The sequence below is a fragment of the Pelophylax lessonae genome (assembly GCF_965119305.1).
Source record: "Pelophylax lessonae genome assembly, chromosome: 1".
Classification (NCBI taxonomy): Eukaryota; Metazoa; Chordata; class Amphibia; order Anura; family Ranidae; genus Pelophylax; species Pelophylax lessonae.
In genome coordinates, this window is record NC_138768.1 from 420,190,007 (window position 1) to 420,216,427 (window position 26,421).

General features: G+C 44.8%; 1 protein-coding gene across 2 annotated transcripts in view; it reads left to right on the forward strand.

Annotated features, from left to right (window-relative positions):
* PLPPR1 (phospholipid phosphatase related 1) overlaps positions 1–26,421 on the forward strand; it is a 255,530-nt gene that overhangs the window by 190,000 nt on the left and 39,109 nt on the right. For both annotated transcript variants that reach the window (XM_082243197.1, XM_082243198.1), the window contains exons 3-4: positions 7,542–7,730; positions 24,132–24,264. In XM_082243197.1, the coding sequence (XP_082099323.1) occupies positions 7,542–7,730; positions 24,132–24,264 (322 nt within the window). The remainder of the gene's footprint in view (positions 1–7,541; positions 7,731–24,131; positions 24,265–26,421) is intronic.

The window sequence follows — 26,421 nt, forward strand, 5'->3', positions numbered from 1 at the left end:
TCATTTGTCTAGGCCTGGAAACCAGAAGGTGACAGAAGAAATGTAAAAAAAAAAAAAAAAAAAAAAAAAAGAAAATAAAGATGATATTTACTAGTACTAGCAGCATAAGGATTAAAAATAATCAGTCTTGATTGATAGAGTAAAGTTCTGCTTTAAGGGAAAACTAAAATTTGAGGTGTATGGAAAGTTATAACTATAAGCACAGTGGTTAATGCTTCCACTTTGCAGCACTAGGGTCGTCGGTTCCAATCCCAACCACAGCTCTACCTGCCTGGAGTTTGCATGTTCTCCCTGTGCCTGTGTGGGCATAGGTGTGCGCAGCCTATTGCATTAGGGTGTGCACCCCAAAGTTTAAATACACATGCATGTGTTTGCCTACATGTACATGGCCCCGGTACATTACTCTCCCTGCTGGCAAAGTGAAATAGAAGTGTGTGGCACTTCTCTTATAGCAGAGCAGGTCCGAGTGAGATCTTTCCCATCTCCTCACTGGCAAACAGAGCGATAATGCTAATGTGCCCTAAGTGATTAGGGTGTGCCCAGGCACACCCGGCACACCCTGTGCGCATGCCTATGTGTGTGGGTTTCCTCTGGGTACTCCGGTTTCCTCCCACACTACAAAGACATGCTGACTAGGTTAAATGGTACCTTTTAACAAAAGTATGTGTATGTATGAATGTGAATTAGGGACCTTAGATTGTAAGATCCTTGAGGGCAGGGACTAATGTGAATGTTCAGTATATATGTGTAAAGCGCTGTGTAATTGACAGCCCTATATAAATACCTGTAATAAAAGCAAAACTGTCAGTTTTTTTTTTAGCTGTCTGTACCCTCGTAAGAGAGATTCACCCTCTCGTCCTGCTAAAAATGTAAATTGGAATAAAAGTGACGGTAAATCCAAATTTAGAGTTGCCAGAAGAACAGCATTCGATCTCCGAATGTAGGCAGTTGTTACCCTGACAAAGGAATATATCTCACTATCTCACATTGGGAAAGGGTCTACAGGACAGGAAGTGAAAAGAACATTTCCTAGAGGCATAACAAGAAAAATAAATTGAAATGGACAGAAGTTTAACCCTATCCATACCTTATTCCTACCCTATCCATAATGAAATAAAAAGACTTGGTTGAAGATGCTGTATGCTTCCAACTAGAATTCCACTACTTACTAATACAACAATTCTTTCTCTCACATTGAAAACGGTTTCAGTTGAATAGACTGAAAAAATATCAGATGAAAGGAGCATTCACAGACTGAACAGATAAAACAAATATACTTTATAAATTGCAAATATGAGGTGAAAAATAGGCCAAATAATAAAAATAAAAAGCATTCAGACATGCATATATATTTATATATATATATATATATATATAAAACGGCTCGCTTAGATTTAGTTCCGACTACATGCACCTATACTGACATCTGCTGGAAATTTTGTTTACTGCACCCTTACTTTTAAACAAAACATTCAGCAAATATAAAAAGAGGTTTACAAATATATATACAGTATATATATATATATATATATATATATATATATATATATATATATATATATAGATAGATAGATAGATAGATAGATAGATAGATAGATAGATAGATAGATAGATAGATAGATAGATAGATATATTTCTAAAACTCTTTTTTATATTTGCTGCAAGTTTTGTTTAAAAGTAAGTGTGCAGTAAAGTGTATATACACTGTAGATATATATACCAATACATGTATTTCAATTTGCTGAACACATTGCTGGCCTATCTGAATTCTTCAGGCAGTAAGGCCTCTTTCACACGAACGATCCAATCAGATCTGCTTGTCAGTTTTTTAGGCGGACCTGATTGGATCCTCCATGCATCCCTATAGGGCAGCAGATGTCAGCGGAGACATGTCCGCTGACACCCGCTGCCATCCACATCCGATCCTTCCTGTCCGTGAAATCTGGATGGAAACCCTATTTTCCATCCGTCCAGGGGATTGGATGGGATGGGATGAGAACGGACAGGTGGCCTGCTCTCATCCGATTCCCCCATAGAAGACAGCGGGGCTCTGACACCTACAGTGCGGAGATGGAGCTGTCATCCACCTGCTCAGCGGGGATCCGCAGATCGATCCCTGCTGAGCAGAGGACGGTCCGCACCAGACAGCGGAGCGTATGAAAGAGGCCTAAGGTTGCTTGCTAAGCTGTCCTTTTTTGTATCATGTACCAAGGAAACCTTGTCCCAATTTACTAAAACATGAATGCGTTATGTAAGTATGTGTAGTGTAAATCCAGTACTTTACAAATTCAGTAAAGGAAATCTAGTATCCCCCTCATACAAATCTGCATGTTTTTCAATTTTTTTTAATTATTTAGGTTGAAGATGTGGCATGAGTTGACAAAGAAATTACTTAATGTGTAACCATATTAGTAATGTAAAGGGGAAGCCTCTAATTTCAATGGGTTGGTATTTATTTAGTCAATATTTTAGCATACCTCAAATAAACCTACTGTAAACGCAAACAACAACTCATGCCCTAAACAAGGGCTATAGAGAAATTTTGAAAAATGTGTTGTGCAACATTATACATGAAGTCTTAGTACTTACCTTGTGTTTACCCAGCCCCACCCCGCAAACCCACACCTTGATATTGCCAGGCCAGTGCAGAGTTTCCAACTTCCTTTGATGGAGTGAAATCATTATTCTACCTCTTACCAAATCAGAGTAACGTTGTCACCCTAAACATCAACTGTACCTGCAAGAACTACAGCACAATGCACTTTTATCTTGTCTATCCGGGGATTGCTACACCCATCTTTTCTACCATTAATTGTAACATCCATGATACTGTAGGGTTGATTTACTAAGGGCAAATTGCACTCTGCAAGAGCACTTGCTCCAGAGCTTATTAAATGAGGGAGACTTCTTATGACTTCCATTCAGTGCTTTAAGTGGCCCAAAAGAGGCTTATTATAGCCTATAAATTTTTTACCCCCCCCCCCCACCCCACATCAGGGTCCCCACAGAGCACCCCCCCCCCCCGGGCGTGGGCTGGTATTCCGGAGCAGGGGGACTCACTGGTGGTGACTGGTCTGGCTCTGGAGTGGGAAATATTCTTGGGGGGGGGCAATTGAGGGCGCAGATGTCCAAAATGAGCGTACTGGTACGTTAAGGCGCACGGAGAGGTGGCAGTTTGCTCAAGAGCCATATTTGGAAGTGGAGGTACTGAGTACCAGTGCATTCCGGCCCACTTAAAGCACTGCTTCCATTACATCATCATGTGATTGGGTATTGTTTGCAAACTGAAGCTTTACCTAATTTACCAAGCTTTAACCTAACCGCGCTTGCAGAGTGCAACTGCGCTTTTGCAAGGTGCACAGCCTGTTTGCCTTTAGTAAATCACCCCCTGTGTGACACTGAGTTTGCATGTCCAGGAATGCAGATTGGCTTTATGAATTACCTTTCGCAGACAGAATATTGCAAACATCAATGATGTAACAAAAGGACAAACAGTTTCCTGTGCTAAAATTGGTATTGGTTTTCACCTAAAAAAACAAATCCAAGTCCAACTTCTATATTTTTATCTTTGGAGATTTGCTTCCAAATAGAGAATCTAGTCTATTTTAAAAATTTGCATGCCAGGGAAACAGAAATAACAAGACATCAACTTTGTGCTTATCACATCATATTCTGGCTGTTGAGCTTCTATTGGTAGCTATCAATGAAAGGAAAAAGTTTGATACAAATTATAGCTTTCTAAAATATTGAAAATGGAAGCTTTGAAACGCCCTAGGTTTCTTTGTCAGGAATGATACACTACAGAGTGTGGTAATCAAATATTTATGCACAAAACTGAAAATAACTTTTATGTGCAGTTGAAGTTGAGTTGTCTACTCTCTGCTAGAGAAGTCTGTTTCCTTTCAGGGCTATGATGAAATGTATACAGTAATAACTTGCTGTTTCTTCAGGAATTCTTCAGCTATTTTCAATAAAATGTTAATTTGCTAATTCTTAAACAAATAATCCACCTAAAACTGATCTTCAGATTTTTAGCAGATGCATGAGATACATTCTTTACCAAGTTCTTGAACCTCGGGAAGCCTCTATTGGTGAGGCACTTGAGTTCCCAGGTCTGCACATCTACTATGGTAGAGACTGTCAGAGCATTTAAATCATGATAAGCCAGCATCTGATGCAGCCAACCAGGATACCTATAACTAAATGTCATTATATCCATTATTGAGAATGAGCCTTGAAGGATACATTTTATGTCATTTTCAATAGGGATTAACTTTTGTAGGAGTCTTGCTATTACTCAGAAAATATACTCACTAAAAATTGGTCACAGCTAATTTGTGTGCTACGGAACATTTGTTTATATAACGAAATATCACCTTGGGGTGGACTAAACCTTTAGGCCCTGTTCACACCTGAGCGTTTTTCAGCCCATAAAACGCTCATCTGTGAAAATCCAAAACACCCAAAATCAAAATCCCATTCATTTCAATGGCCCCTGTTCACATCTGAGCATTTTGTCCCCTGAATCAAAACGCCTGTAGCTCAAAAAAGTACAGGAGCTTCTTTTTGGGCTGAGCAAGAGCTGTTCTGGTCCCAAAGGAATGAATTCAAATGCCATTATCAGCGTTTCACAGGCGTTTCACGGGCGTTTTTCAAACACACAGGTGGTCTCCACCCCTTTTAACACGCTCATTTTTTAACATAAATCAAAATGCCTGCAAAAAATGCTCATAAAACAACCTAAAAACGCTCATAAAATGCCAAACAAACGCCAGAGAAACACCCAAAAAAACGCTCAAAAAAACACCTACAAAAATGCCCGAAAAACACCTGAAAACTATACGCTCAGGTGTGAATGCAGCCTATACACCCGAATGTATCATTTTCAAGCATTTTTATGGGCGTTTTTGTAGGCATTTTTATCAAGCGTTTTTTGGGTGTTTCTCTGGCATTTGTTGGGCGTTTTATGAGCGTTTTTTGGGGCGTTTTTGCAGGCGTTTTGATTTATGTAAAAAAATGGGTGTGTTAAAAGGGGCGGGGACCACCTGTGTGTTTGAAAATTGCCCATGAAACGCCGGTAACAGTGTTTTAATGCATTCCTATGGGACCAGAACAGCTCTTGATCAGCCCAAAAAGAAGCTCCTGTACTTTTTTGAGCTACAGGCGTTTTGCTTCAAGGGACAAAATGCTGAACAGGGGCCATTGAAATTAATGGGATTTTGATTGTTGGGCGTTTTGGATTTTTATGGGCTGAAAAATGCTCAAGTGTGAACAGGGCCTTAAGTGCAGTAACCTAAAGCAGCCAGGTCGATTCTATCCTGTATTTCCTTGACTTCAGCTGAATGAATTTTGATTGGTAGAAATAGCTTGTTTTTTGGAATTTGGAATAAGAATTCTTGATCGAAAAATGCTATATATCAGCAAACCATCCTTTTTATACAAAATGCTCATATTCTTTATGCTGAATTTAGGACAGAAAAAAAACACATATTATTGCAGCTTGGTATTCAATAAAACATCCTTAAATTTATTTTTAATGCAACCAATGTAAGAATGTGAATTTTTATTGGTATCAGCCTCTTGCAGTCCCTGCACAGCATAACTCAAACTAGATGAGAAGAACCAGTACAATCAGAAAATCAGTTGTGCTGCAGTACAAAGAGCATGCTGATAAGAGAAGAGTGCAGGGTGGTAGAGAATGGGAACCTATTAGTCTGCTGCTTCCCTTTTCACTATCTAGTCCCAGGTTAGGAATGTGGAGCCAGACAGGGCTGTGTGGTGTGGCAGGGCTGTGTAAATCTTAGAACTGGATGTACAGAAATACAAATCCTTTGGCAGGTAAAACAACCCCCTTATTTTACTAACCGCTTTCCAACCACCACACATAGGACTACGTTGGCACAGTGGCTCTCCTGCACTGGATCATGTACCTAATACTTGATCCAGCTCTCTTGAGTAGGGTGCATGTGCGACCGTCGTGCCGTCTGTGCTGTAATTAGTCACATCACAAGCCGATCAGTGGGTCCTGGCCAATGATTGCCGTTCGGGACCTGTTAAAGAGGATGATAGGAGGATGACAGGACAGAGCTCTGTGAATGTAAACAACACAGAGCTTTGTCATGTCATAGGGGATGTGTCCATTTTTTGTTTCTCTGCAAAGCAGAGAATAAAACCTGCACATCCCTTAGTAAAAACAGCACATAGTCAATTCACCAAGCACTGGTAGGCACACATTTAACCCCTTGGTCCCCCTAGATGTTAACTCTTTCCCATCCAGTGTCATTAGTATATTGCCAGTGTAAATTTTAGCACTGATCAATGTATTAGTGTCACTGGCTCCAACAAAATGTCAAAAGCAAAAGTGTCAGTTAGTATCAAATTACCCGCCATACTATCGCAGTCCCGCTATAAGTCGCTTATCACTGTTTTTACTAGTATTAAAAAATGTATAAATAAATAAATAAAAATTCCACTCTATATACCATAGATTGTGAATATCAATAGGATAGTTACTGCGTGCTTAGTTTAGTTAGTTGCGTAGTTAATTCCAGGTGGTGGTGACTTTTTTTGTTTGGCCAGGCAGTATATATATATATATATATATATATATATATATATATATATATATATATACTGCCTGGCCAAACAAAAAAAAAAATTCTTAAAATTATAACTATATCTATATATCTATGTATCTATGTATCTATGTAGATAGATAGATAGATAGATAGATAGATAGATAGATAGATAGATAGATAGATAGATAGATAGATAGATAGATAGATAGATAGATAGATAGATAGATAGATAGATAGATAGATAGATAGATAGATAGATAGATAGATAGATAGATAGATAGATAGATAGATAGATATAGATATATAGATATGTAGATATAGTTATCATTTTATTTTCTCTAGTGTCTACGTAAAATGTTTTGCAGCAAAAGTTATATCATACCAAGGACTTTAAAGGGTACCTTGTGTCAAAAGAGCTCTTTTATTTTCTCATCACAAAAAGCAGAAGTACAGTCTAACATCTGACATCAAGCCAAGCAAGTATTTGAGAAAGTAAATGGCTATTTTTACACAAAGTACTTTTAGAAGCCTTTTGGTGTTGGACACCATTTGCGGCAGCATGTTCAGGTAACCCTGTGGATGCCAGGGGGTTGCGGACTACAGCATAAGGCACTTTATTGAAACTGTTTGGTGTACACGCTGTTATTCAGTGGATAAGTAAAGTGTTTTTCTTTGCCGAGATCTGGGTATCATTAGTGACGCTCCTATGCCCTTTTTATTTTATAAAGGCATGCAATCCGGTATCCCTCTGTGAGCCAGACACAGAACCAAGTTCGATTAGGCACATTCATTAAATCAGTTTGCCAAAAGGCTTATGTATTGGATATTGTACATGTGCAAACAATCCAGCCGCAGTTATTGTAAGATTGCTTGGGTGATGGGGACATGTTCACTCAATGAATAATTGCTGTCATAAGACCTTTGGTTTTATGTCTGTTTTAATTTGCCATGCTTTATTTTCAGCTTGTCATTATGGCTGGCACAGTTCTGCTTGCATACTACTTTGAGTGTACGGATACCTTTCAAGTGCACATTCAAGGCTTCTTCTGCCAAGATGGAAATCTAATGAAACCATACCCAGGGACTGAAGATGAAAGTTTCATTTCCCCTCTGGTGCTGTACTGTGTGCTGGCTGCAACACCAACAGCTATTGTAAGTAGTTTATCAACAAAGCATTCTTAATTATTTATGGGAACCATCGCACTTTGGCAACGTGTTTTTAAATACATGTATAGAATTATAGATTGTAACAAAAATACACATAGAAAGTCACCGAATGTTAAGTATGAATTATTTTAAAGCAAACAGAAAAAGGCTGCTGGTGGTTGTTCTAAGGGCTGAGCTTTGATTTTCTCTAATAAGTTTATGTCAACACGTGTTTGTCAGACTGTTCCCACTTTCATTCTATTTGTTTTTTATGCATTAAGTGTTATACATTTCTCTCAGTTGAAAACTATGCACAATATTCAGCATGCACTGCATTATAAGCATTTGGCACATACAGATGCATTACAAAAAAATAGAATATCATCAAAAAGTTAATTTATCTCAGTAATTCAATTCAAAAAGTGAAAAACATAAATTATATATATTCATTATGCATAGAGTGATATATTTCAAGCATTTCTTTTTATTAATTTTGATGATTATGGCTTACAGCTAGTGAAAACCCAAAATTCAGTATCTCAGAAAATGTGAATATTACATAAGACCAATAAAAAAAGGGTTTTGAATACAGAAATGTTGGCTTGCAATACTTGGTCGTAGCTCATTTTGGATGAATTACTGCATCAATGCAGCATGGCATGGAGGCAATCAGCCTATGGCAATGCTAAGGTGTTATGGAAGCCCAGGTTGGTTTAATAGAAGCCTTCAGATGGTCTGCATTGTTGGGTCTGGTGTCTCTCATCTTCCTCTTGACAATACCACCCAGATTCTCTATGGGGTTTAGGTCAGGCAAGTTTGCTGGCCAATCAAGCCCAGTAAAACCATGATCATTAAAAGAGGTATTGGTATTTTTGGCAGTGTGGGTAGCTGCCAAGTTCTGCTGGAAAATGAAATCGGCATCTCCATAAAGTTTATCAGCAGAGGGAAGCATGAAGTGTTTTAGAATTTCCTGGTAGAGGGCTGTTCTGGCTTTGGACTTGATAAAACACAGTGGATCAACACCAGCCGATGACATGGCACCCCAAATCATCGCTGACTATGGAAACTTCACACTGGACCTCATGCAACTTGGATTCTGTGCCTTTCCACTCTTCCTCCAGATTCTGGGACCTTGATTTACAAATAAAATGCAAAGTTTTCTTTCATCCGAAAAGAGGACTTTCGACCATTGAGCAACAATCCAGTCCTTTTGCTCCTTAGCCCAGGTAAGACAGGTCTTACATTGTCTTTGGTTCTGGAGTGGCTTGACACAAGGAATGCAACAGTTGTAGCCCATGTCCTGGGTATGTCTGTGTGTGGTGGCTCTTGAAGCACTAACACCAGCTGTACTCCACTCCTTGTGAATCTCCCCCAAATTCTTGAATGGCCTTTGCTTCACAATTCTTTCAAGGCTGTGGTTATCCCTGTTGCTTGTGCACCCTTTTATACCACACTTTTTCCTTCCACTCAACTTTCTATTAATATGCTTGGATACTCTGTAAACAGCCAGCATCTTTAGCAATGACCTTTTGTGACTTACCCTCCTTGTGGAGGATTTAAATGACTATCTTCAGGACAACTTGATTGTGTAACCTACTGCACCAGATTTAGAGACCATTTAAAGGCTCAGGAAACATTTACAGGTGTTTGAGGTAATTAGCTGATTAGAGTGTGACACCATGAGTCTACAATATTGAACTTTTTAATATTCTTATTTTTTGAGACACTGAATTTTGGGTTTTCACTAGCTTTAAGCCATAATTATCAAACTTAACCACTTACCAACCGCCCAACGACTATATACGTTGGCCATTTAAACCTAAATACTGGTATTATGGCAGCAGATAGCTGCCATAACCCTGGTATTTTTTTAAACGGCGGGCGGTTGGCTTTCCAATAAGGGTGGTCCCAGCGGCAGATTCCGAAGAGGTGCCCCCCCCCTCCCGCCGCGTCCCGGTCCTTTTCCCTGCTTACCGGATCTGCCGGAAGCGGGGAAAACAATCCGATCCCGGATCCTCACAGACAGGATGTTGAGTGAGGGCAAGCTTGCCCTCACTCAACTCTATGGTCTTGGAGGACCGGAGCGACGGCAAAAGTTGTTGCCAAACAACCGGTTTAAAGGTCCCTTTTTTTTTTCATTTTATTTATTTATTTATTTATTTATTTTTCATCTTTTAGTGTACTTGTGAGATCTGAGGACTTTTTGACTCCAGATCTCACAAAAAAGAAGTCCTGTCGTACCTATTTCTATTACAAGGAATGTTTACATTCCTTGTAATAGGAATAAAAATGATCACATTTTTTTTTTTTTTTTAAATCGGTGTAAAAATAGAAAATAATAAATAAAATAAATAGTAAAAAAAAAAAAATGAAAGCGCCCTGTCCCCATTAGCCCTAGACCTCCTCTGTAACTCTAATATGGCAACCTGTAGAAATGTTTAAAATGTCACCTATGGGGATTTTTAAGTACCAAAGTTTGTCGCCATTCCGTGAGCGTGCGCAATTTTGAAGCATGACATGTTGTGTATCTATTTACTCGGCGTAACATTATCTTTCACATTATGGAAATAAATTGGGCTAACTTTACTGGTTTCTTATTTTTTAGTTCAAGAAAGTGATTTTTTTCCAAACAAATTGCGTTTGGAAGACCGCTGCGCAAATACGGTGTGATAAAAAATATTGCAATAATCTCCATTTTATTCTCTAGGGTCTCTGCTAAAAAAAAAAAAAATATATATATATAATGTTTGGGGGTTCTAAGTAGTTTTCTAGCAAAAAAAAAAACAGCACCTGGGCGTGTTGTTGCAGGCGTTTTTTTTTGGGCATTTTTTGGGCGTCTTTGGAGACAGGCATAACATCTGAACTTCTGCATAGGGGTATATATACACACACACTTATATGCATGTATATATTTATACACATACACACATATAGGTGTGATAGGAGCGTAGCCCTATGCCTGATAATTATTTCATTAGTGCAGGCATAGGGTTCTGCTACTTTCACACCTATATATGTGTATGTGTATATATACATACATGTGTGTGTGTATATATACCCCTACACAGAAGTTCAGATGTCATGCCTGCCTCCAAACACGTCCACAAAAAAGCCCTATAAACGCCTGCAACAAAAAGCCAGGTGTGAAAATAGCGAAGCCACTATCCTGCTCTACTGCAATTCTAATACAAAAAAAACTATTTTTTCTGGTTCTGGACATGCTACAGAGCTGAAACTTCACAGGTACACATTTTAGACCCCCCAGACACTAAATCCAAAGAAATCTCTTTTATTTTGTTTCAATAATTTTTTCAATAATTGGCTCTCTATCAAAAATGACAATTTTTAAGAACTTTTTTTGTGTGATTAATAGTCCCTGGGACATGACCCAGGACCCTAGGCACTTTTTAGGGGCATTTATTGGGTTTTAGGGCTTCAAAATTGTGTTTTTTTATTTCAATGGGGTTCTGAAATCCGGGCCGAACTTTCGGGAAGTTCGGGTGTTCTGGTCGAACCAAACTTTTCAAAAGTTCGATCATCCCTACTCATTACAGATATATGCAGCATCAAGGAAATGGGCTTTCTTCCTGCACACCACATATATGCGCAACTGACAGCTCCTGGTCTCCTACTAACAATCAGGAAGCAGTAGAACTGGCTCTCAGTCATGTGGTCACTGTGATTAGCCAATCATTCTGATCACTACTGTGATGACCTGCCCCAATGCTTGTCATCTAAAGGAAATAATACATTGTACTTTTTCTTCTTGCTTGAGGAGAAGTCTATGTAAATGAAATAAAAAAAGTCTGTAGAAATGAATAAAAATAAATAAAGATAAAAAAGATCAGGGCTTGATTTAGTTTAGTGAGTGTAAATGTTAACGTCAGAGTATCAGTTTAAGTGTTAATGCCAGTGTTATGGTCAGTGTATTTTGGATAGGAAACAATGCTTTTGTCAGTGTCAGTGCCTTTAGGTAGCACAAAAAAAGAAAATGCATACTTTTTTGTTTGTTTTTTGGCCTTACAATGGGTACAAGGAAAAAATAACGTACATGTGACGAGACCCTTGCTCGCTCGCTTCCGCTCTACCGACACTCCTCTGCTTCTAGTGAGTCAGCTTGCAGTTCGCAACGTCTGATGGTTCGGTCAACCAAGGCTCCGGGATCCGAACTACAGCTATGTGCCGTTCGGAATCCATTAGAACAAACACCAGGCAGGCTTTATGTAAGTTCAAAACAGGAAGACCATTTATTGGAAGTACACAATACACTTTTATACAGAATTTGGAACATCCTGCCCCCAACAACCGCTTTCCCATTGGTCAATTGCAAAGTACATGCCGTTCTCCTTCAGGTCCTCCTTAGCCATGCAAATGAGGACTTGAAAATGAGTCAGCAGGGATTGGTCCGATAGCTTGACCAGAAGGACTGTTATGTGTAATGAGACAGAAGCCCCCAATACACATTACTCTGAGTGTCAATACATCCCTTAGCAGACAACAGGTGAGTTCATTAGCACACCCGACAATAGGTGAATGGAAAGCCACCTCAGACAAAAGCAACATTGTTAGACAGTCAGTCTCCTCATTGAACTTCCTGGAATATTAGGAGTTGTACTTCCTGGTCAGAGACCTCATACCGTACAGGGAATAAAATCTTCATATTACAAGGGAGACATTATTCCTGAATATGACTGTCCCATTTGTAGTAGTCCAAACCATATTCTCAGTGTTTACCACCCTCCTGGTCACCCTGCATCCATAACAGATGCAGGGTGACTTAAACATAAGAGAGCCCCATAAGGCTGGGCATGGTGCCCCCCAACCTCTCTAAAGGAATTTGGGGTCCACAACCCTCATGCCCAAAGTGACTCCCGTCACATTTCTCCCCTTTCGGCAGGAGACTAACACAGAAGGAGACCCTAAACGGGTTTACTTCGAAGTTAGTCCATAGTTTCAGTCCTCCAGTGTCTGCACCCACAAAGTACCCCAAACAAATTGTCTGGGACAGAACATCACTCACCCAGCCAACCTCTGCCACTCTTGTAGAACATCCCCTGCGTGGGGAAGAAGCATGAACTGGCCTTTCTCCCAGGATTCCTTTCAGCTGCTGGAGAGAGGACAGGGTGGATAGACTCACTTCCTCATGTTTTTGGGGATCTGGGCCGACTGCCCAGCATCCCTGGGGTGTACAGGTGGAGATTGTAGCTTTTGCGGGTGCTGGGCAGAGGTCGGTAACACTCTGCCCTGTCGCCAGCTCTTCTGCTGGTTTAGGGTTGTCGAATAATACCCCCAGGACCTGGTTGGGGGTCTGCTGTAGAGAGGAGGGATCGCCTACCTCCTCCTCCTGGTATTCCTGCAGGGCAGGTTGGGGATCTGGACCAGCCGTCCAGCATCCCTGTAGGTCTGGTGCAGAGACCGTGGTCCCATCTGTACCATTGGGGTCAGGGCTGTTGTCTCCCTGTGGTTGGGGAGAAGGATTAGTTGTCTCCTCTCCCTGTAAGGTACACTGCTGCTTGGAAGGAAAGACGACACCTTTGGCTCCCTGTAACTCCTGCTGAGGCTGGGGACCTGGGCCGGCTGCCCAGCCTCCCTGTAGGGCCGGTAGAGAGACCTTGGTCCCATCTCCACCTGCCATCGGTGGGTCTTCCAAGTACCATCAGTCTGTACTGTCTCTCCAACTGAAGGGTTGTGGGTCTGGATCTGCCACCCAGGACTCCAGCTCTGCTTGCAGGGTAGATTGGGGTGGAATGGAGCAGAGCAGGCGTTGGTAGTCCTGCTCCAGTTCCCACTCCATTCCGACCAGATGAATCAGGTCTGACCCCAAGTCATCCGCTTTGGGGAGACCAAGTAGGGCTTCCCTGGTGTCCTGGATTTCCCAGCGCCGAAACTCTGCTGGACATCCAAAGTCCCTCTCCTCAAAGGCCATCCACAGCAAGCGACCGGGCCCTGGAGTTCCGCTACCTGAGGGGGGGCCCGCCAGCCCCTGTTTTCGTACAGCGGCCGCGGCATGAGGGGGTCCATCCGTCCCCCTGATGATCGCTAGTGGTGGCTGAGCAGAGTGAGAGAGAGACTAGTCTGGGCTGGATGCCACCTTCCCCGATCGTTGTGCGGGGGGGGCGGAGAGGAGAGGTACAGCAGCGGCATGTCATGTGTGTGATGTGTGTGCAGTATAGTGTAAAGCAATCTACGAGACGAGTACCTGCATTCTGCTGCTGTGCTGCCTGCACCGCCCTCATCCCTGCCGATCCTCCAATCCGAGAGATGGCTGATGCAGTGAGGCAGCAGGGGTGGACAGTCATTGAAAGTCAGCTAACCAGCTGACACCAATAGAGTGCAGGGGGAGGAGGAGTTCTCCCCTCTGCCAGACGAGTGCGAGGAGACCACATGCTGTGTCTGCCTGGCTGGAGTTGCTGAGCCTGAGGGAGGGGGAAATCGTCTCGACTCTACTGACTGCTAATCGTAAGTGAACTTCAACTTACCTTTTTGATCCCAAACTCCACCCTTACTGGCTTGCTGCCTCTTAATGATCCCATCCCATGCCTGGCACAGAACAGATCTCATCCTCTACAACAGAGCTTTTGGGGGTGTAGGGATGAGATCTGCGGTGGTGGGGGAATGGGAACAGTAAGACAGAGGTAGTGTTGACACCACATCCCACCCCTCCTCCACCTCCCCCACCATCGCCCCCACTGATCCACCATCACCTCTTCACCACCGCCATTGATCCCACCCCCCTCCCAACCATCACCCCCCTCATCACCGCCATTGATCCCACCCCACAATCCACCCCCCCCTCACCACCGCCACTGATCCCACCCCCCTCACCATCGCCGCCACTAATCTCACCCCCCTTTCACCACCATCACCGCTCCTGATCCCACACCCCTCCCCACCACCGCCGCTCCTGATCCCACACCCCTCACCACCATTACCGCCCCTGATCCCACCCCCCGCACCACCATTACTGCCCCTGATCCCACCCCCCGCACCACCATTACCGCCCCTGATCCCACACCCCTCAACACCATTACCGCTCCTGATCCCACACCCCACCCCACAACCGCCGCCCCTGATCGTACATCCCTCACCACCATTACCGCCCCTGATCCCACACCCTTCACCACCATTACCGCCCCTGATCCCACCCCCCGAACCACCATTACCGCCCCTGATCCCACCCCCCGCACCACCATTACCGCCCCTGATCCCACCCCCCCGCACCACCATTACCGCTCCTGATCCCACACCCCTCACCATCATTACCGCTCCTGATCCCACACCCCTCCCCACCACCGCCGCCCCTGATCCCACACCCCTCACCACCATTACCGCCCCTGATCCCACATCCCTCAACACCACTACCGCTCCTGATCCCACTCCCCTCTCCACCACCACCGCCCCTGATCCCACACCCCTCACCACCATTACCGCTCCTGATCCCACACCCCTCTCCACCACCGCCGCCCCTGATCCCACATGCCTCAACACCATTACCGCCCCTGATCCCACACCCCTCACCACCATTACCGCCCCTGATCCCACACCCCTCACCACCATTACCGCTCCTGATCCCACACCCCTCACCACCATTACCGCTCCTGATCCCACACCCCTCCCCACCACCGCCACCCCTGATCCCACACCCCTCACCACCATTACCGCCCCTGATCCCACACCCCTCACCACCATTACCGCTCCTGATCCCACACCCCACACCACCATTACCGCTCCTGATCCCACACCCCTCACCACCATTATCGCTCCTGATCCCACACCCCTCCCCACCACCGCCGCCCCTGATCCCACACCCCTCACCACCATTACCGCCCCTGATCCCACACCCCTCAACACCATTACTGCTCCTAATCCCACACCCCTCTCCACCACCGCCGCCCCTGATCCCACACCCCTCACCACCATTACCGCTCCTGATCCCACACACCTCTCCACCACCGCCGCCCCTGATCCTACACCCCTCAACACCATTACAGCCCCTGATCCCACACCCCTCAACACCATTACCGCCCCTGATCCCACACCCCTCAACACCATTACCGCTCCTGATCCCACACCCCTCAACACCATTACCGCCCCTGATCCCACACCCCTCACCACCATTACCGCTCCTGATCCCACACCCCTCTCCACCACCGCCGCCCCTGATCCCACACCCCTCAACACCATTAACGCCCCTGATCCCACACCCCTCAACACCATTACCGCTCCTGATCCCACACCCCTCAACACCATTACCGCTCCTGATCCCACACCCCTCAACACCGTTACCGCTCCTGATCCCACACCCCTCTCCACCACCGCTGCCCCTGATCCCACACCCCTCACCACCATTACTGCCCCTGATCCCACACCCCTCACCACCATTACCGCTCCTGATCCCACACCCCTCCCCACCACCGCCGCTGCCCCTGATCCCACACCCCTCACCACCATTATCGCCCCTGATCCCACACCCCTCACCACCATTACCGCTCCTGATCCCACACCCTTCACCACCATTACCGCTCCTGATCCCACACCCCTCACCACCATTACCGCTCCTGATCCCGCACCCCTCACCACCATTACCGCTCCTGATCCCACACCCCTCCCCACCACCGCCGCCCCTGATCCCACACCCCTCACCACCATTACCGCCCCTGATCCCACACCCCTCACCACCATTACCGCTCCTGATCCCACACCCCTCACCACCATTACCGCTCCTGATCCCACACCCCTCACCACCATTATCGCTCCTGATCCCACACCCCTCAACACCATTACCGCTCCTGATCCCACACCCCTCAACACCATTACCGCTCCTGATCCCACACCCCTCTCCACCACCGCCGCCCCTGATCCCACACCCCTCACCACCATTACCGCTCCTGATCCCACACCCCTCTCCACCACCGCCGCCCCTGATCCTACACCCCTCAACACCATTACAGCCCCTGATCCCACACCCCTCAACACCATTACCGCCCCTGATCCCACACCCCTCAACACCATTACCGCTCCTGATCCCACACCCCTCAACACCATTACCGCCCCTGATCCCACACCCCTCACCACCATTACCGCTCCTGATCCCACACCCCTCTCCACCACCGCCGCCCCTGATCCCACACCCCTCACCACCATTAACGCCCCTGATCCCACACCCATCAACACCATTACCGCCCCTGATCCCACACCCCTCAACACCATTACCGCTCCTGATCCCACACCCCTCAACACCATTACCGCTCCTGATCCCACACCCCTCTCCACCACCGCCGCCCCTGATCCCACACCCCTCACCACCATTACCGCCCCTGATCCCACACCCCTCACCACCATTACCGCTCCTGATCCCACACCCCTCACCACCATTACCGCTCCTGATCCCACACCCCTCTCCACCACCGCCGCCCCTGATCCTACACCCCTCAACACCATTACAGCCCCTGATCCCACACCCCTCAACACCATTACCGCCCCTGATCCCACACCCCTCAACACCATTACCGCTCCTGATCCCACACCCCTCAACACCATTACCGCCCCTGATCCCACACCCCTCACCACCATTACTGCTCCTGATCCCACACCCCTCTCCACCACCGCCGCCCCTGATCCCACACCCCTCACCACCATTAACGCCCCTGATCCCACACCCATCAACACCATTACCGCCCCTGATCCCACACCCCTCAACACCATTACCGCTCCTGATCCCACACCCCTCAACACCATTACCGCTCCTGATCCCACACCCCTCTCCACCACCGCCGCCCCTGATCCCACACCCCTCACCACCATTACCGCCCCTGATCCCACACCCCTCACCACCATTACCGCTCCTGATCCCACACCCCTCACCACCATTACCGCTCCTGATCCCACACCCCTCACCACCATTACCGCTCCTGATCCCACACCCCACACCACCATTACCGCTCCTGATCCCACACCCCTCCCCACCACCGCAGCTCCTGATCCCACACCCCTCCCCACCACCGCCGCCCCTGATCCCACACCCCTCACCACCATTACCGCCCCTGATCCCACACCCCTCACCACCATTACCGCTCCTGATCCCACACCCCTCACCACCATTACCGCTCCTGATCCCACACCCCTCACCACCATTACCGCCCCAAGTAAAAAAATTTTACTTTGCAAAAAAAAAAGTGTCAAAAACATGCTTTTTCGGGGAGGGGGCCCTTCATGATTTCTTGCACCGGGCCCTGAGAAATCTAGTTACGCCTCTGCACTATAGTCTTCACCTTCCGGCATATTGTCGTCAGCCATCCAGTGGTCGTAGCTGGTGGCGAACCACTTTAGTGCCCGGTAAGCTTCATCCAGCCACAACTCCTTCCAAATCAGATTCCACAGCTCCGTCACCCACTCATCTCGGGGTTGCTCTCCTAGGAAAGGTAATGACAGGGCAACGTATACCTGGAACCGCTGTTCTTCGCTGGGAAGGTTCTCTCTCCACCTCCACTGCACATCCTCTAAGGCCTCATACCACATTTCCTTTTGAGTGAAATCTCTCCAGTCCAGTATGGCTTCCTCTGATCCAGGCCCATCCTGTTGGACCATGTGTTGCTGCAACCTCCAGCGAAACTCTTCCTCATATGGGGATGCTGCATCTTTAGGCGTTTTCTCTGATTGCCGTATTTCTGCCATTCTCTGCTCATGCTGCCGCTCTTGTTCTCTCTCTTGTCACTCTAGTTCTTTCTCTTGTCGCTCATCCTGCAGCTGGATGTCTCTAATGGCATTCTGTATGTCGGTCTCTGATGGGTTAGCACCATATAATGCCAACCGCTCTCCAACTCGTTGCTGAAACAAGTCTTCAACTGACCGGGGTCCTGCATCACCACCCCTCTGATCCATCTCGGCTAGCTCACTGATCAGGGTGGCCTTGTTCTTTGTCCCACCTGTCCCTCCACGGCTCTCACGTCTTTCAGCATGGCTCTGCTGCATGCTGCATGGCTGGTCATTGACTGTGGTGGTTTGGAGTGTCCCAGTAACTGGAGAGCAAATCCCACCGCTGCCAACCAATGTGACGAGACCCTTGCTTGCTTGCTTCCGCTCTCCCGACACTCCTCTGCTTCTAGTGAGTCAGCTTGCAGATCGCAACGTCTGATGGTTCGGTCAACCAAGGCTCCGGGATCCGAACTACAGCTATGTGCCGTTCGGAATCCATTAGAAAAAACACCATGATAAAAGAAAAGGAATTGGCAGCACTCCAGGTTGAGTCAAAATCCAGATTTATTGACTGGACATCCAAATATGACAATCGTGACAAGGTAGACGCGTTTCACACACTGACTGTGTGCTTAATCATTACGAAATGATTAAGCACACAGTCAGTGTGTGAAACGCGTCTACCTTGTCACGATTGTCATATTTGGATGTCCTGTCAATAAATCTGGATTTTGACTCAACCTGGAGTGCTGCCAATTCCTTTTCTTTTATCAAGTTTTCACGGAGGCGAGCCGGGGCATGCACCTGTGTGAGTCATCAGGCAATTACCCCACCTTGAGCAGTGAGTCCTTGTCTGTTCAAGAAAAAACACCAGGCAGGCTGTATGTAAGTTCAAAACAGGAAGACCATTTATTGGAAGTACACAATACACTTTTATACAGAATTTGGAACATCCTGCCCCCAACAATCGCTTTCCCATTGGTCAATTGCAAAGTACATGCCGTTCTCCTTCAGGTCCTCCTTAGCCATGCAAATGAGGACTTGAAAATGAGTCAGCAGGGATTGGTCCGATAGCTTGACCAGAAGGACTGTTATGTGTAATGAGACAGAAGCCCCAATACACATTACTCTGAGTGTCAATACATCCCTTAGCAGACAACAGGTGAGTTCATTAGCACACCCGACAATAGGTGAATGGAAAGCCACCTCAGACAAAAGCAACATTGTTAGACAGTCAGTCTCCTCATTGAACTTCCTGGAATGACCATATTAGGAGTTGTACTTCCTGGTCAGAGACCTCATACTGTACAGGGAATAAAATCTTCATATTACAAGGGAGACATTATTCCTGAATATGACTGTCCCATTTGTAGTAGTCCAAACCATATTCTCAGTGTTCACCACCCTCCTGGTCACCCTGCATCCATAACAGATGCAGGGTGACTTAAACATAAGAGAGCCCCATAAGGCTGGGCATGGTGCCCCCCAACCTCTCTAAAGGAATTTGGGGTCCACAACCCCCATGCCCAAAGTGACTCCCGTCACAGTACACATACATGGTATTTCCAGGAGTAGGAGAATGTATTTATTTATGTACTTTTTGGTGGTGCGCCATGGTAATGGCAAGAAATATACAGCTAAACTATATTGGAGTAATAGTAGTTTGGTGATAAAACAAAATAAGGAGATACAGTATCTACTAACATTTACTATGAAATGTTAGCCCAAGTTGTTCTGAAAAAAAAAAGATATAATTTAACTGCAAACACTAAGCAGTTGCAATATTACAGTATCCCACAAAAGTGAGTACACCCCTTTAATTTTGTAAATATTTTAATATACCTTTTCATGTGACAACACAGAAGAAATGACACTTTGCTACAATGTAGTGAGTGTACAGCTTACATAACAATGTAAATTTGCTGTCCCCTCAAAATAACTCAAGACACAGCCATTAATGTCTAAACCCCTGGCAACAAAAGTGGATACACCCCTAAGTTAAAATGTCCAAATTGGGTATATCTGCCCGTACTATCAGTCTTCCTATAATAATATCCTGGAGATCTCTGTCTGGCTCTGCACAGTGTACACAGCCTGATCGTTCCTCTCCATACAAAGCCTCTGAATTGCCCTTCTGGTCCTATAAGGAGCGGTTTCAAAAAAAAAAAAAAAAAAAATGTCCAAATTGGGCCCAAAGTGTCAATATTTTGTGTAGCCATCATTATTTTCCAGCAGTGCCTTAACCACTTAAGCCCCGGAAGATTTTACCCCCTTCCTGACCAGGGGGTATTTTGCGATTCGGCACTGCGTGACTTTAACGGACAATTGCGCGGTCGTGCGACGCTGTACCTAAACGAATTTGACGTCCTTTTTTTCCCACAAACAGAGCTTTCTTTTGGTGGTATTTGATCACCTGTGCGATTTTTTGATCACGCGCTATAAACAAAAAAAGAGCGTCAATTTTGCAAAAATAACAATATTTTTCACATTTTTTATATGAAATTCCCCCCAAAAAAAAAGTAAAAATCAAAATTTTTTAAAATTTTTGGCCAATTTGTTTTATGCTACCTATGTTTGGTAAAAAAAATCGCAAAAAGCGTATTTTGATTGGTTTGCGCAAAAGTTATCGCGTTTACTAACAAAGGGAAAGATTTTTGTCATTTTTGTTGTTGTTTTTTTTAACGCGTAATGGCGGCGATCTGCGATTTTTTTGCGGTACTGCGACATTGGAGCGGACAGATCGGACCCTTGACTGACATTTGTGACACTTTTGGGGTTACCAGTGACATTTCTACAGTAATCAGTGCTATACATATGCACTGTTACTGTAAAAATACACTGGTTGTGAAGGGGTTAACTTTATTTGGAAGGGAGGGGCTGTGTGTATCCCTAGGGGCGTGCTTTCTACTGTGATTGGCTGTGGCTTGAGCTGTAAGGACACTGATCAACGGATCTACATACTAGATCCGTTTTATCAGTGTCTTTACAGCGAGGAGAATGACAGGCAGCTTGTTTACACAAGCTGCCTGACATTCTCCCTCTCCCCCGCCGATCGCCGAGTGACCGGCGGACATCGGGTCCGGTGGTCACATGCGCGGGGGGGTCCGTGACCACGCGGGAGCGGGAGCGCGCCTCCGGGGGCGCGCGCTCGCTCCCTAGACCCTCACAAGCTAGTGACGTAGCCCTACGTCACTTTGCCTGTGAGGGGCTGACTGCCGACGTAGATCGGCGTTAGGCAGTCGGCAAGTGGTTAACCCTCTTGGGCATGGAGTTCACCAGAACTTCACAGGTTGCCACTGGAGTCCTCTTCCACTCCTCCATGACAACATCACGGAGCTGGTGGATGTTAGAGATCTTGTGCTCCTCCACCTTCCGTTTGAGGATGCCTAACAGATGCTTGGTCTGGAGACATGCTTGGCAAGTCCATCACCTTTACTCTCAGCTTCTTTAGCAAGGCAGTGGTCATCTTGGAGGTGTGTTTAGGGTCATTATCATGTTGGAATACTGCCCTGCGGCCCACTCTCCGAAGAGAGGGGGATCATGCTCTGCTTCAGTATGTCACAGTACATGTTGGCATTCATAGTTCCCTCAATAAACTGTAGCTCGCCAGTGCCGGCAGCACTCATGCAGCCCCAGACCATGACACACCCACCACCATGCTTGAACTGTATAAGTATCTTGGTCTCATCAGACCACAGGACATGGTTCCAGTAATCTGTCCTTAGTCTGCTTGTCTTTAGTAAAATGGTTGTGGGCTTCCTTCTGTATCATTTTTAGAAGAGGCTTCCTTCTGGGACGACAACCATGCAGACCAATTTGATGCAGTGTGTGGTGTATGGCCTGAGCTCTGACAGTCTGACCCCCCACCCCCTCAACCTCTGCAGCAATGCTGGCAGCACTCATACATCTATTTCCCAAAGACAACCTCTGGATATTATGCTGATCACATGCACTCAACTTTTTTGAGGCTCTGAAGAAGAGGCTAAGCCTCAAAACGCATAAGCCTTTACAGCTTTAGGGGACGGTACACCCTTGGATCTCGATGCTGAGGACTGCGTACCTTGTTTGATATGCTTTTATCAAGAACTCGTTTATGAATATTTTAACCTTTCTTTTTAATAAACCTTCTAAAAGATAATGCACTAGACTGGTGCGCCCTTGTGTTTGCTTGTCATTTTCAGTGATTCCAGACTACCCTGGTCGTGTAAGGGGCAGCAAGGCGGAAGCTTTCCTGTGTTGCCGTGTCGTTAGCTCTAAACAGCTGCAAGATCACAGCTGAGGTGGATAGAGGATTACACTACTCAGAGCGCAGGGAACTGGTGCTTTGCATCAACTATTCATGTGTTGTGTGTATTTAATACATTACATAATATTTTTAATTTTTTGCTTTCCCATGGTTTTTTAAAGATGTTAGTCATTTTTTTTATGTTAGCACTAACAAGAGGCCTCCTCCTCTTCCCAATGATACAACTGCTGATATTCAGGTATACACCTGTTGGAATAATTAATTGATCAATGGATGGGTGGAGTTTCCTGTCGTTTGTGCATGTATATAAATGTTATTTTGTATTTTATGTGTGTGCTGTGACCAAGTGCTTGATGATTATTGGTGTTGGGGAGAACACTGCAGCCTGGGCACCCGACAAATGTTTCCACCTGCACAATGGTTCCACTGTTCTGAGTGATGCACTTTTGTTGTCTGTTTTCAGTGTATACTCTAAGAATTTATTAGCAGCATAATCAATAAAATAATTGCCAAGGGGAACTCTGGTAGGGTGTCAGTACCTGATCAATATGTTATTAATGAGGTATAAGTAAACACCAATATTTCTTGTCAAATAATAGATCATGCATAGCTGTTTGTATTAGCAAAATGTAATTACATTTTGATTTTTGTGTTGATTTAACTTCCTTAAAATATTAATATTTTGCTTCCCCTTGGGTTCATTTTTGACCACCCCCCCCCCCCACCCCTACGTCCATTGTAGGGAATATTAACATTTAATATTCTCATAAGAAAACGTTTTTTTTATTATTGTTTAAGTTGAAGACCAGCATAGAGTCTGATTTACTAAAGTGATTTTACTTTGTTTGTTCCCATTATTTATGATGGACGTAAAGTATTGTGTGCTAAAGTCTAAGTGTATTAAAGTGAAGTAAAATTGGTGAAGGATGCTGAGACTGTTTTTCTTTAGTTCACAACAACCTACTTCACTGCACTTCACTCTTTTGAGGTCTACAGACTACAGAAGTTGACACACAAAGGAATAATATATTTGTAAGCTTGCTACAGGAAATAAATGCACATTTACAGCAAAAATGGATGAAATGTTCCTAATGGTCAATAAACTATAGAACACTTGGGGGGAGATTTACTAAAATGGGACCACTCAGAACCAGCTGTGCATGGTAGCCAATCAGCATCTAATTTCAGCTTGTTCAATTTGGATTTGACAATAAAACCTTGAAAGCTGATTGGTTTCTATGCATTTCTGCATACAATTTTGCACACTTCGGTTTTAGTAAATCTCCCCCTTTAAGTCTTCCTCATTCATGAAGACTGAAATGTCATGTTTATTTGTCCATACTTATTTCGTGTTATACACAGATGCTTGACTAGAGGTGTATTGTAACCTTGTTAGTGCTTTAAACTGCATTATTTACTTTTTTTATTAAGCTAATTAAAATTTTTGTATTTGTTTCCACTCCTAGATTTTTATTGGTGAGATAGCAACTTATTTCATTAAATCCACAAGAGACAACCTGATAGTTCAAGAAAAAATGATTCTGACTGGAGAGTGCTGTTACTTGAATCCGTTAATTAGGCGAATTATACGATTTATAGGTGAGTCAGTGTTTATTGTTGTTAATGGCTTAATGTTATAATTAAAAAAAAAAAAAAAAACTTAGCATGAAAAAAACACCAATGCCTCCTATAGTGGATGATTACTTTGCCATTTCCAGCTAAGATGGTGGCATTTGTCTTATTATTATTATTATTCAGGATTTATATAGTACCAATAGTTTGCACAGTGCTTCACAATATGAAGGGGGACAGTACAATTACAATACAGTTTACTATAGAAGAAATAGGAGGGCCCTGCTCAAAGAGCTTACAAGCTAAAGGAAGGGGGAAGTGGTACAAGAGGTGATAGCTGCAGAGGATGATCTGATTGAGGTAACTCAAGTACTGTTCCTAATTGCAGTTGGGGTAGTCTTCCCTGATCGTCTAAAGGTGGACCGGGTGAGAGCTAACTGGATATACTGGTGTAGGGAGTTCCAAAGGATGGGAGAGGCTCTGGAGAACTCCTGGAGGTTAGCATGGGAGGAAGTGGCAAGGGAGCTAGAGAACAAGATGTTTTGGGAGCAGCAGAAAGGAATATTTGGGTGATAACTGCAGATGAGGTTGGTGATGTAGCTAGGGCAAGTTGAATTGTATATGTTGGGCTAGTGGAAGCCAGTGAAGGGATTGGAAGAGAGGAGCAGCAGTCACAGATCATTAGTAAGTTATATAAGTCTAGTAGCATTCATAGTAAACTGAAGGGGGAATAGTCTGTGTAAAGGTTGGCCAGTGAGGTGGGACTTGCAGTAATCAAGGTGGGATATAACCAAGGCGTTGATAAGTTGTTTTGTGGCATCATTAGTCAGGAAGGGGCGAATTCTGGAAATGTTGTGGAGGTTGAGGTGGCAGGATTTACCCAATGATTGGATATGGGGCCCGAAGGAGAGGTCAGAGCCTAAGATTACACCTAGCACTGTGGGGAGGGACCAATGACTGGGCTGTGGATCTCAATGGTAAAGTCATAAGGGGGGGATTGGGTAGGAGGAAATATAACAAGCTCAGTTTTAGAAAGATTAAGTTTGAGGGAGTGATGTGACATGTATATTGATATGTCGCTCAATAAATACATGAGGTGATCAAGGAGATGAGCTGGGGAGTAAAGAGATAGATCTGGTTGTCATCGATCTAGAGGTGGTATTGGAAGCCTTGGGAGGTTATCAATTGGCCCAAGGAAGAGGTGTAGAGAGAGAATAGGAGGGGCCAAAGAACAAAGTCTTGGGGTACCCCAACAGACAGAGAAAGAGGAGAGGAGGAGTTGGTGTTGTATGTGACACTGAAAGGCACCAGAATAGGTAAGAGGAGAATCAGGTAAATGCAGAGTTACAGAGGTCAAGGCAGTGGAGTTTATTGAGGAGGAGAGAGTGGTCAACTTTTGTAAAAAAAGCAGCAGAAAGGTTTAAGAGTAGGAGTATGGAGTAATTGCCATAGGTTTTAGCAGTTAGTAGGGTATTAGTAAGTATTAGTAGGGCAGTTGCAGTGGAATTTTGTGGGCGGAAGCCAGATTGTACGGGATTAGGAAAGTTGTTGTTGGTGAGGTAGCAACTCACACGGTTGTGGACAAGACGTTCAAGAAGCTTGGAGGCAAATGGGTACAGGGTCTTAAGTTATTCAAACAGGTTGGGTGCAGTGAGGGTTTTTTAAACTCATAATAAAGGCATTTTTTTTTAAAATAGCAAACATGTTATATTTACCTGCTCTGTTTAATGGTTTTGCATAGAGCAGCCCTGATAGTCCTCTTAAAATAGAATAGAATGCATGAAGGATAAAAAAAACCTTGAGACTTTAAAGCCACTTTAAGTACGGGGGTAACCACTCCATGTTTGAGAGGGGAGGGGAATGTGTTGATGGGGAGGGAGAGGTTGAAGATGTTGGTTAGAGAGTTTAGGATAGAGCGCAGGAAGGGGGCAATAGTAATTATGAGAGGACAGGGTCCAGGGGACAGGTAGTGAGGAGGGCAACTACCTCGGTGGTAACATGGTCAAAGGAGAAAAGTATTGAGTGTGATGTTGGACTTGGTATGTTGATTGGAGGACAAAGCTGGACACTGGAGATCTGGACACAATCTTGTTCTTGAAATGACTGGCAATCTCCGGGGTAGTAAGTAAAATAGTGGGTGGAGGCAGTGGGGGTGAAGTGAGGAAGTAAGGGTAGAAAAGAGTT